The sequence below is a fragment of the Trifolium pratense genome, linkage group LG5 (genome assembly GCF_020283565.1).
Source record: "Trifolium pratense cultivar HEN17-A07 linkage group LG5, ARS_RC_1.1, whole genome shotgun sequence".
In the NCBI taxonomy this organism is placed as follows: Eukaryota; Viridiplantae; Streptophyta; class Magnoliopsida; order Fabales; family Fabaceae; genus Trifolium; species Trifolium pratense.
In genome coordinates this window covers 46008329-46020605 of record NC_060063.1, presented here as the reverse complement: position 1 = coordinate 46020605, position 12277 = coordinate 46008329, and the positions used below count along the sequence as shown (strand labels likewise).

Below are 12277 nucleotides of genomic sequence, written 5' to 3'. Positions count from 1 at the left end.
AATAATATGACTTTCGTATTTTGACCACATATGATATTTTCTCAAAAAAACCTTATGATTTTAACAATTTTATTATTATTATTATTATTATTTGATTCAACTATGATTTTAATATTTAAATATTATTTCTTTTAGTTTTTTTTTTTAATATTATTAGTTTCTAAAGTTTAATATTTGTTTACCATTTAACAATTAATACATATAATTATTAAATACATTTTTTTTTACAAAAAAAAACTTATAATTTTTAATATGTTTAAATATTCTATTGTAATACCGTTAATTTTTAGTAATTCATAATTATTTTATAGTGTTAAATAAGTTTTTTGTCTCTGCAAAATTACTAAATTTAATTTTCCGTCTTCTTAAAAACATGTCATGTTTTCATCCTTACAAAATGTTTATGCATGCAATTTTAGTCATGTTTTTAAGTTGATGTGTATTTATGATGATTTTGCAAATATGTATAGAGCATTATCAAATATTTGTCCAAAAATTAGGAGCTCAAAATTTGATTTTTAGGTCAGAACATTCGCTACTTATATCTTGATAGTCAAATTAGGTGATATTAAACGACTTGATTGAAAAATTTTGAATTCCTTAATGAAAGTAAACATAATTAGTTATGTTTACATATATGTTTGATCTATAAATTTTGATTTTTTAGTCACAATTGACATTATTATTAGTTGAGACTTAGGCTCTGTTTGGTAAAAATAAGCTATAAGCTAGCTGATAGCTGAAAAGCTAGCTTATAGCTGATAGTTGATGGCTGGTAGCTTATAGCTGAAAAGCTAGTAGAATAAAATTAAAGTGTTCGGCAAATTTAGTTGTTGTAAGTACAAAATGACATAAAAATACATGGTTAGTGAGTAGTTTTTTTTTTTGGTAAGTGTTAGTGGGTAGTTATTATAATTTTTAAAAAATAAATAAATAAAATTAATGAGGGTAAATATGAAATAAAATGAAAAAACTATAAGCTATAAGCTCATACGCTACTTGAAATAGCATCTCAAAAAACGTTATAAGCTAGTTAGAGAAGCTCGTTACCAAACACTTCACATTTTTTTCAAACAAGCTTATAAGCTAGTTCAATAAGCTATAAGCTATAAGCTAGCTTATTGGACTTACCAAACAGTGGCTTAATGATAATTTCATATGAACTACATTTCTTAAGTCATAGTTAATCTAACTAGTTGAGGTTTAACTGTTTGATTGTCAAAATTTGAATTCTTAAGTGTTTTTCATTTCAATTTGGTCAGGTTGAAAAGTCAGATTGAAAATTCAATAGTTGTGACTTAACAATAGTTGTCAGTCTAACAATGTGATATTGAACTGTTAGATTGTTGAAATCCAAATTTTTAAGTGTTTATCATTCCAATTAAGTCAAGTTAAATAGATTAACTAAGATGAATTGATTCCCTCTGTCACCGTTGAGAAAATTAGTTGAGACTTATCACTCATTTCATATGAATTACGTTTCTTGAGTCATAGTTAATCTAACTAGTTAATGTTGAACTGTTACATTGTCGACATTTAAATTCTTAAGTGTTTTACATTTCAATTTGGTTAATTTATTTCCTTAGTTCTTATCGGTAGAATTGGTAACAACTTAATAATCTTTTCTGATAACTAGGTTTTTTGAGTCAAAGGTAATCCAATTAGTTGATATCGAAGTGTTATACTGCTAAAAATTTGAATCTCATGTGTGTCGTTCCAATTAGGTGCTATTGAGTTATTTGAGAAAAAATTTAAAATCAAACATGTACGATACAACTAAAGTTGTCTTGTCAAATCCCTTAAGTTTTAGCAGATCAAATGCACCCTTAACCATATAGTTGGTAGAATTATGTTACTCTTTATTTAAGAATCACACACTACATGAAAACCTCAATTTCCTAATAAAACCCGTTGAGGGATAAAAGTCCTCAACAAGTAAGAAAAGCCCTCAAACTTATTAGGGAGCTTCTATGGTACATATGAAAAAATTCAATGTACCGGTACATTAGATCAATTAATTAATAATTATTTATTAAATCAAAAAATTATTTGCCGATTATCTACTACTAATATATTAAAATCGATTACCACCAAAGTTACTAATTTATCCTTATTACTTTTAACCACGTTGCAAGTTTTATATTCTTCATTGTAATTTCACGCATAAAATTTTAAAAAAATACATAGAAAGATGATATACTTAAAAATAGGAACAAAACAGATTATTGATAGGAACAAAACAAAACAATCTATGAAGCACCGACACATACACCAAATACCATACTAACACGTCTACAGTGTTAATAATTTGAGTAAATTGAATTAACTGAATATAACCACATATGTCAGTGACGTGTCAAACGCCAGACACACCATCAATCTAAAGGTGCTACATAGGTGACAAACATTTTAACAATTAAGCTTCATAGCATTGCCATCGTCATTATGTAATGGAATTGATGAGTGATTCGATGGGGATTGTGATCAACATCGACACACACTACTGTTGAGTTTATTTTTTTATTTTGCTGAATATTTTATGCTGAATGTGTTTTTTTATTGGGACATGATGTATTTGATGTGAATGTTTTATTTTTATTTTTTTTTTACTAAAATAAAAAGAATGGGAAATGATGTTTGTGCAGCAAAAAATTGTTGTAAGAGTATTTTGATTTTTTTTTTCATAAATTTGGTATCTTCAATTGTAGAGACTAATTTCTCGAATTTTGTGAGATCTAAATAGGTGGCAAACAAATTTTAATACTACTGTCTGTCGAAATCAAGAATTGAACTCAGGATCTTGGTTAAGTTAGAAGAGGTCTGCATCATCTCATTTTGTGTGTAAATTGTGTGTAAAGGTAGAAGATAAAAGCACAAGGGAGATAAATAAACATTTACATCGTGAGATTGTCACATATGTTTTTTAATGTTCAAATAAAAAATAAAAAAATTAAGCTAAATACATTGACTTGTCACTATTCAATACTTGTATTTCGTTTTATACTAGGTAGTATATAAATTATAATTGTGAAGTTTAGAGTTCGAATCAGATGAAAAGCGTTCAATCTAACAAAAAATTTATTGTCAGTTAAGCTATTACTTATGTATATGCAAAACATTTTAAGTTGCTATTTTAGGTGGTGTTTTTTTCCTGGGAGGGTCTACTTGTGATCCATCATAATGCTTTTGGTGGCAAGTCTTTCTATTATCGACCTCGACCTCAAGGTCTCATTCTCAAAGGAAAAAAATTCTCTCGAGTATTTTTTCAGGGAGAGGAAGCAATGATAATCTTTACTCTTGCAACTCTATTTCCTACAAATTTTGAATTTTTTGCAACAATTTCACTTAATGGGTGAGGAAGAGAATCCACTCGTCATTTTATATATGACGTTTAATTGCATATTTGGCTACTTGTCTTTATTTTAGTTTCAAGTTGTTCATCTATATTTTTAAAAAATTTCAAGTTGGTCTCTTACATTATTATAGTATAAAATAATCTTAATGATATATTTGACTTTGTTTTTCCCCTTTTTCTTATTATTCACTTAATTGTATAAAAACAAAGTCAATAATCACATTTGAACAATTTTAATTTTAGAAGACCAAAAATAGAGACAAAAAAAATTGGTACTAATGGTGGGTGTAGGTACGAAAAATACATTTAACACCTAAAATAAAATGGGAACTAATGTTTTGTTTGCAGAAAGGGAGAAAAAGTTGAAAGATAAGAAAATAAAAAATATTAGGGAAAAATAGAGGGAAAAAAAAATGAATTTTTCTCTCCCTTATATTTGATTGTGGGGGAAAAAAAATTGTAAAAATACATAAATACCTCGAATGAAAATAAGTTGCAAAAATTAAAATTTATTATTCACAATAATAATAATAATAATAATAATAATAATAATAATAATAACAATAATAATAATAATAATAATAATAATTCCTTACTTTATTGGCAACAAATGACCATGTTAGTGACCAAACATAAGTTCAACAAAGCTTGAAATATCAGTCACAAAATTCTCCAACAATGTGGATGTTGAAGCAAGCTAAATTTGTTTGACAAGAAAAGCAATACAACATTTATCCAGATGTAAAAGGCTAAGCCAAAGAAATGTCTGACCTATGCATAAATTAAAATACATTTATTTATGCACAAATATGAGGTTCTACCCAAATTTCTACCAAAACTAGTGCACATACAAATCTGCACAACAATTCATCTAACAAATATAGTAATCTTGTATTTCCAGTCTGTATATCTATACCAATCAGCAAAGTCTTTGATGCTTTGCTTGGCACTCTGCATGAAGTGGGAAAAAGAAGTGTGATGAACACATAAAAACTCTACCTATGAAGGAAAAATATTCATAATTTAATAAAAGAAATTCAGATTAAGGTTTGAAAATATTTAAATAATTACCAGCAGTTCTTCATGAATCACAAGAAATATTTTCTTCAGTCTCATGTGTCTCTGCAATTAACATCATGGTATGTTTAGATACTAGATACTGAATAATATGAGAATGTTACAATTTAGTTACCACATGGAGTACTTGAGAAAAGAAGTGGAAAAAAAAACTACAATATCCCAAACACAAATGTCTAATAAAAGCTGATTCAATAATTTGTTCAAACTTAACCAAAACTAGTCGAGGTAAACTAGACAATTATCAGTTAATTACTTTTGCTGACACTTGCCAATACCTAAATCAGGTTGCTATTTAATAGATAAGATAAACCAGCTTATATGACTACACACAAGATTAATTTTGTCACATGCACCATCAATGAACATAAGTTCATTACTGTTAACAAGTTATGGTAGAACTAATAGGAGGGGCGCACAAATTAATCATATATTCCTAAGTGAAAATTATTAACAAGATTTTATGTCTTGCTCACACATGTAATTTGGATATATTTTTAATATTTATTGTTCAAAACAGAAAGGTAAAGGGATGAGATAAAATAAAAGGTCCCCAGGTACAATTTGAGAAATAGTTAACTGCCGAACAAAGTCAAGAATGTACAAACATGGTTTTTCAATATTTGAGCTCTATTTGTCAAAAAAAAATATTTGAGATCTAAACAAATATAGTATACGTGAATACTAAATGCATGGGTGAAGACAAATAAAACATACCGATCCACATCGCCTATAAGATTCCATAATTTGTGCTGCAATGCCATCATATCTATCCTGATTCCCACTTCTTTCAGCATTTTCTAAATCAACACCTAGTTTGTTAAACTCATCCCTGCAAATGAGTGAAATGTTGGACAAAATATCAGACAAGGAATTGTAATACGGACTTGGACTGAAAAGCAAAGAAACTTTCAATCATATTACGTGTAATCCATCAAAATCTTGCGCAAGGAGAGGTAACTCTGATATTTATCCTGGTACTCCTGCGCATATTCTTTATATCTAGCATTGCATATAGAAAACATATATCAGAACAAACAAATAAAAAAAACAGTTAAGTCAAAAGAACCCTACTACCACCACACTAACTACTACAAAAATAATTAAAAAAGAAAATAAAGAATAACTGCTTACTGGGAGAAAGTCCTTATAGGTCCCTTTAATTCAGGTTCCTCCTTTTCAAACTTTGAATAAGAGCAACTATTTTCGTCTGAGGAGGATTCTCTCTTCTTTTGGTCACCATTACTTCTATCTACAAATACTGAATCCTTTCTTCCTTCAGGCACCTCTTCACCTGAATTAGGTCTTCGTCTTTTACTTTCTTTCACAGGGGAGGAAACCATTCCACGTTTTGTGCCTTGCTTAGAACCATTTGCTGGCACTCTTCTGTTGCTTTCCCTGCGACCATCCAAATCAATATCATGGCTCACCCCGGATTCACTATTTCTAAATTTGGTACTCATTTCTGTCAAGTTGTTTTGAGATCCAACGTCCGCGTTATCTGCTTTCAAAGGATAACTGTTTCAAACATCACCATCAAGACTTTAAAACTAAGCTTCAAAATTATTTCCCTAGCAGTTGCTTGGAATTTATACATGCTCGTGCATATATTGATTGTCTTTTATTGCAAAAACCCTAAAAAAAATTTAATACGAGTGCACAATACTTTCGTAGACCTCCACTCAATACCATCTAAACATTTATTAAGATAATTATAACCAAATATATCAAGTGCATTTTCTCATTAACACATGCCAAATGCAATCCATGATAAATTCACAGTTTGAAGACAAGGTTTTCAAAGGGCATAGTGCAAAAAATTAAGAGTATGACAATAAGTAAGGAGTGTGTAACATTACTTGCGTGACTTCAGCTTGCGTTCGGCTTCCTCGGACCGCATTTTGACGCGATTCTTAGTTGACTCGTCCAAGATACGTTGTACATTCACTTTGCGCCAGGCACACCCAGATTCAACAAGCAACCCATTTCCATCTACACCACTTTGGCGCTGTTCATAAATATCACATAGATCACCGTCCCTCGACCACGTAAATCTGAACTCCTTCCCACCTAAGTCAATAATCTGGTATGAAGAAAAAACAACAGCCTTTCAAACTACATATGAAAAAATTCCTACAAAAAGGCAAACACACCAATACGAAAGATGGTAGATAGGAACTAATGTGCAATGGTATTTATAATAATCTCAAATAAAAAAGTTCGTAATGTTTATGGAAAATTATCAAATTATGCAAATCAGTCAATGGTGGTTAGTTTTATATTCCTGTTATCATCAATACAATACTATAAGTATTTGAATCTAGATCCGGGTTAAAGTGAACAATGTATTTGGCCGCATATCCACCACTGACTGAATCTATAATATGCACGTGTGATGAATATTAATATTACTCCTTTTTGGGAGCCACCAACTCCTGTTACGTGCGGTAAAGAGATGGGCCAAACCCATTTTCGAGCCCATCGTAAGCAATTTATCTCACATTTACCTGTTAGTTGCATGTTTGGATACACGATATGGAGTGTCAAACACGAGTTTTTTCTTATTACACGGGCTTTTGGTAAAACTTTATATTATACTTTTTAGAGTTAACTCAACTCATTCTTACAAAACCAGTTTGTAGGGTGAGGGGAGCCACTCATTATAAACTATTTTCTGGTCTTATCTCTTTTCAAGGTGGAACTTGTGTTTTCAATCAAAATTGTTTTGCCACCTAACTTCACCTCGATTTGACTAGAGTCGTTTAAAATGACTTTTGCAATTTACATTATGGTAAAAAATTTACTCTAGGTTTTACATCAAATTTGCTTTTCGAGAGGACAAATATTTCAAAACATAATCACTTCAAACTAATTTTTAAACAACTCAATTTTACAAATTTGGCAAAAATTCACCCAAATAAAGTCTAATTCCATCACTCGAACCTACGAAACAGACTAATTCCACAACTCCAACCCATGACCTATGACTAAGGGTAACTAAAAAACAATCAAACAAAAATGACTTCACTTCAAACTAATTTTTAACCAAATCAATTTTACAAAATATCAAGTTGATTCAAAACCACATTTGGCAAAATTTCACCCAAATAAAAAGTCTAATTCCACGACTCAAACCTACAAAATAGCCTAACTCCACAAATCCAACCCATGACTTATGACTATGAATAACTAGTCAGGTGATAGTAACTCCAACACTTGTGCCAAGGCTTCTACTACCCTTCTTTATAACATTACTCTTCCAAATTATTATTTTTCTCAACAAGAATCTAATCCAATCCAATAAACTCAAAGGCAAATAGGTGATAACCTAACAGTAACAAGAGCTTTATTACTTAACTATCGGCCGAACTCCGGATTACTAGAGCCCTCTCAATTGGGAATTGGAGGATTAAGACCAACAAAATTAGCATTTGATCAACACAAACTATACTTCAAAAGCATTATTATTATTATTGCTAAAAACAAAATTAAACAAATTGAAATTCCACTCCAGGTAAAAAATTAGCATTTTATAATCAAATGACTAAAGCTCGAGTGGTTAATAAGCTTAATTTAAGAATAAATCGTTCAGGAGAACCCAATTTTGAATTCTGACCGAAACAATCATTGACCAGACTTTACTTAACAGTCTAAACCAAACTCCGGATTACTATGACCCCCTTCCATTGTGAACCGGGGGATTAACACCAAAAAATTTAGCATTTGAGTAACACAAACTATACTTCAAAATGCAAGTGCAGCAATCACATAAAATCAAAAACCAATAAACAATTCAAAACAACACAGTATGAAAAAAATAGCAATAGTAAGAACAAGATACATACATTTCCATTGGGATTATTTGGGTTAGGATCAAATTTCATACGCGCAGTGCCACCTTGTGCTTCCACGCGCTTGATCTCTTCAACAAGGTCTGGAGCAAGTCTTATGATCATAGAGAAAGCGGGGGGATTGTTTCCAGATACAAAGCTGAAAGTTTCCTCCACCGCCGGTGGCGGTTTATTGGCGGAGCCACCGAGGGAGAGACGAGAATTGGCGGAGGAAGGTGGACGGTGACGTGGAGGAGGGGGGAATGAATTGCGGAGACGTTTTGGGCCGCCGCCGCGGCCTAATTTGGAGGAAGGTCCGCCGTACATGGTTGTGGGATTGCCCTTTGGCCTCTGTTAAGAAGTCCCACATCGGTTGAGAGATGGCCTGACTAAGTGTTTATATACTAGAGGCAATCCTCACCTTACAAGCCGGTTTTGTAAGGATGAGTTAGGCCCAATACTCATTTCTAAGATGGTATCAGAGCCTCTCCACGATCTGTTGGACCACCCGATATCGGGCCACCTACCATTTATATCCGCGTACCAAGCCCAATAGCGCTGGACGCGAGGGGGTGTGTTAAGAAGTCCCACATCGGTTGAGAGATGGCCTGACTAAGTGTTTATATACTAGAGGCAATCCTCACCTTACAAGCCGGTTTTGTAAGGATGAGTTAGGCCCAATACTCATTTCTAAGAGCCTCCGAGACGATGATGATGAAATTGAAATCTTTATTACTTCGTCGTAATTATTTTCTATGCTTTATATTTTTTATTTTTAATTTTAAGAAATATATATTATAGGTAGGGGTGTAAGTGCGCCGGATTGAGTTGAATTTGACCAAAACCAAAACCCGAACAACATAGGATACTCCAATTTGGGTCTAGTAAAATAACCACCCGTTATAATGTTGGGCCGGGTTGGGTAAATCCACTAAATTCTGGGTTGGATTGGGTTGGGTAGTGGGTTACCCAAATTATTTTTTTATTTTTTTATATTAAAGATCTAAATATCGAATCATTATATTTTTTCATAAAAATAATTCAACCATTCTATTTTTTTTAAAAATAGTGTAACTTTTTTTCACTATAAAAAATGATCACTCATTTTTTGTGTAAATCCACTAATTTACGGATTGGGTAGTGTGTCCAAATGAATTTTTTTTATTTTTTTTAATATCAAATGACTAAACGATGAATAGTGCGATTAATTATCATATTTGTTTATAAAAAAAATTTCATTCTTTTTATTTTCATAAAAAATAGTATAACTTATTTTCAATATAAAAATATTTAATAATCAGACGACAAAATCTTTAGTATTTTCATAAAAATTATTTCAAAATACATAACACTAGTGGTTTTTTGGGTTGGGTCTGGTCTTACCCGAAACCCGGTTTTCTTTATGGGTTTTCCATTTTTAAAATCCATATTCACCCACTAACTCCGACCCGACCCTCTTTTTTGGGTTGGATTTGGTGGACTTGACTAGGTCAACCAGATTTGTGCAATCCATGTACACCCCTAATTATAGGCTTATAGTGTAACCAAAAAGAGTTATAGTAGGATTTAACAAAATAAAAAAATAAAAAAGAGTTATAGTAGGTAGTTTTTTTAATTCACTTTCTCTCACATTGCAAATTTGCAATGGTATCCTCTGATTTTATTTTATTTTAGTGTGTATTTTTTTTATTATACATAACATAAGATTTGTGTTTTTTTTTTTTATAATCATAAGATTTGTGTTTATGTTTTGATTATCTAAAAGTTGAATTTATTATTTTTTTTTTGTGAAAGAAAAGTTGTAAAACAAAACTTTTGAAAAAAAAGAACTATTTTTTGTGTTTAACTCTTTAATTTTACTTTTATTGAAAATTATTGTGGTTAGCGTGGAAATTATTCGACCAGAGAAGCTTGCATTATCTAATTTAAATCGGCCTATCTATCTATTATTAAATATAAAATGAAAAATACTAACGAGTGTTTAAAAAGTATCTCGGAACACGGAAGATCTAATTTTTTTATGTGTGAAAAAGTGAACTATTGAGATTATACTATATATAAGGGCAAAATGGCCAATTCAACCGAAATATTGCGATGAAAGTATATAAGGTTATAAGGTAAAATTCTCTTGAGGACTATTATTATTTTTTTTTAACGACTAAATTTTATTAATAATGAGGACTCATTGCTAAGTATAAAAATCAATGAGTTTGTGTAGAGATTCATTGTGGTTTGTGTAGAGACTCTTGGTTTGACAAATGCACCATATAAAAATAGAATATTAATATTTGAATACTATTGTTATATTTCAAAAATTCCTACGAGAGCCTAGTATATCGAATTTCAATGTGACCTAAAATTATTACCTTTTAAATGTTAGTTATTGATTTCATTACAAGTGTTTAAGAATATGGCTAAGTGTTAATATTAAGTAATTTATAACTCAGTCTATATAAGCATAATTTATTGTTAAGAATATTACAAATATGTAAGGATTGACTGTTAAATTATTGCTGTTAAATTATTGCCATGAAAATTTAGAGGTAATGACTTTTGAGCCGTAAGGTTATATATGAAACAAACCAAATAAAATAAAATAGATAGTAATATTTGGTTCATTCCATTAAGCAAACTAAAAATTTATAAATGATCGACCAATATTGATTAAAGGTGATGAAAAAAGAATCTGTTTTTAAAATCTATAGAATAAAAATCAATTAGTTGGCGACTTATGAAACTTTCAACAAGAATCAGTCTTGTTTCCAAAGGTATTCTCACCAATTCACATCATTTATCATGTGTGTTATGCTCCATAGAGGATGAGGACTGCACTCATATTTTCTTTTCCTGCACTTTCGTGAAACAAGTTTGGAATAGACTATAGAGTCTTCAATTGCCTAGGCATTCAGTTATATTATGAGGATGAAGGTGTTGTTTTAATGTGTAAAATCAAATCCTATCCATGTTAGTTAGTTAGTTATAGTTTGTTATAACTAAACTAATAGTTAGTTGGAGAAGTTAGTTAACCACTTCATTATGGTTAAGCTAACTTGTAACACAAGTTAAGAGATTAGTTAGGAGTTAGTTTCAATTTTTGTCTATATAAAGCTATTAGCACATAGCTTATTGTAACTCTCATTCACTCTTGTTTTCATTAATAAAATCTCTTATCTTTCTCCCACATTGATTCATCACATTCATCTTCTAGTTTCTTAGTTTTTCTTCTTCATTTGGTTTGTGCACTAACAAATTGGTATCCAGAGCCTTTAGGTTCCTTGTGTAGCATCACAAGATTCAGTTTCTTGGGTTGAATTCATCAACATTCAGTAGCAATGTCAGGTGGAAATGGTGGATTACCCAACAATCTTCCAATTCTTGATGGCAAGAATTGGGAAAGATGGCATAAACAGATGAAGTCTTTGTTTGGTTTTCAAGATACGCTAGAGGTAGTTACCACTGGGGTGCCTGCATTGCCTGCAAATGCCAATGCTGAGGCCAGAAACAATCACAAAGACATAAAGAAGAAGGATTGCAAGGCCATGTATGCAATCCAAGCTGCAGTGGATACTGCAAATTTTGATAAGATTTCCCATGCTGAGTCTGCAAAACAGGCTTGGGATATCTTAGCAACATACTATGAAGGTGGAGCACAGGTAAAGGGTGTGAAATTGCAATCCTACAGAAGACAATTTGAGCTATTGCAAATGGATAAGGTTGATTCCATTGGCTCTTATGTTTCAAAGGTTCAAGGGTTGGTTCATTCAATGAGGTCCTGTGGAGAAGAGATAACTGAAAGAATGATGGTGGAAAAGGTAATGAGAACTCTAATTCCTAGCTTTGATCATGTTGTAGTAGCTATTCAAACAGCTGGTCAAGTGCCTACCATGCAAATAGAAAATTTGGTTGGTACTCTCGAGGCACATGAATTAGTGATTAATGAAAGAAAGCAAGTACAAGAGACTGTACAAGCTTTGCAGGTTCAGTCATTCAATAAACATGGTGGAAACAAGGGTAA

The 12277-nt window shown here is 31.3% G+C and overlaps 1 protein-coding gene across 1 annotated transcript; it reads right to left on the bottom strand.

The window, feature by feature from the left end:
* Positions 1 to 3927: 3927 nt before the first annotated feature.
* Positions 3928 to 9017, bottom strand: LOC123882865. Its single transcript, XM_045931507.1, has 8 exons — positions 8961 to 9017; positions 8278 to 8611; positions 6292 to 6515; positions 5567 to 5950; positions 5357 to 5434; positions 5150 to 5264; positions 4427 to 4477; positions 3928 to 4306 (listed from the first exon to the last, which is right to left on the bottom strand). The coding sequence occupies exons 2-8, from the start codon at positions 8587 to 8589 to the stop codon at positions 4223 to 4225; spliced, it is 1248 nt and encodes a 415-aa protein (XP_045787463.1). The 5' UTR covers positions 8590 to 8611; positions 8961 to 9017; the 3' UTR covers positions 3928 to 4222.
* Between the last annotated feature and the right edge of the window lie 3260 nt (positions 9018 to 12277).

What these genes read in the sequence shown, in the direction of transcription:
- LOC123882865 (XM_045931507.1), bottom strand. Translation starts at nt 8,589, where the DNA reads ATGTACGGCGGACCTTCCTCCAAATTAGGCCGCGGCGGCGGCCCAAAA. An exon ending in CCTATAAGGACTTTCTCCCA is followed by an intron (nt 5,435 to 5,566) that starts GTAAGCAGTTAT and finishes ATGCAATGCTAG; the next exon opens with ATATAAAGAATATGCGCAGG. An exon ending in CTTATAGGCGATGTGGATCG is followed by an intron (nt 4,478 to 5,149) that starts GTATGTTTTATT and finishes TGTTAATTGCAG; the next exon opens with AGACACATGAGACTGAAGAA.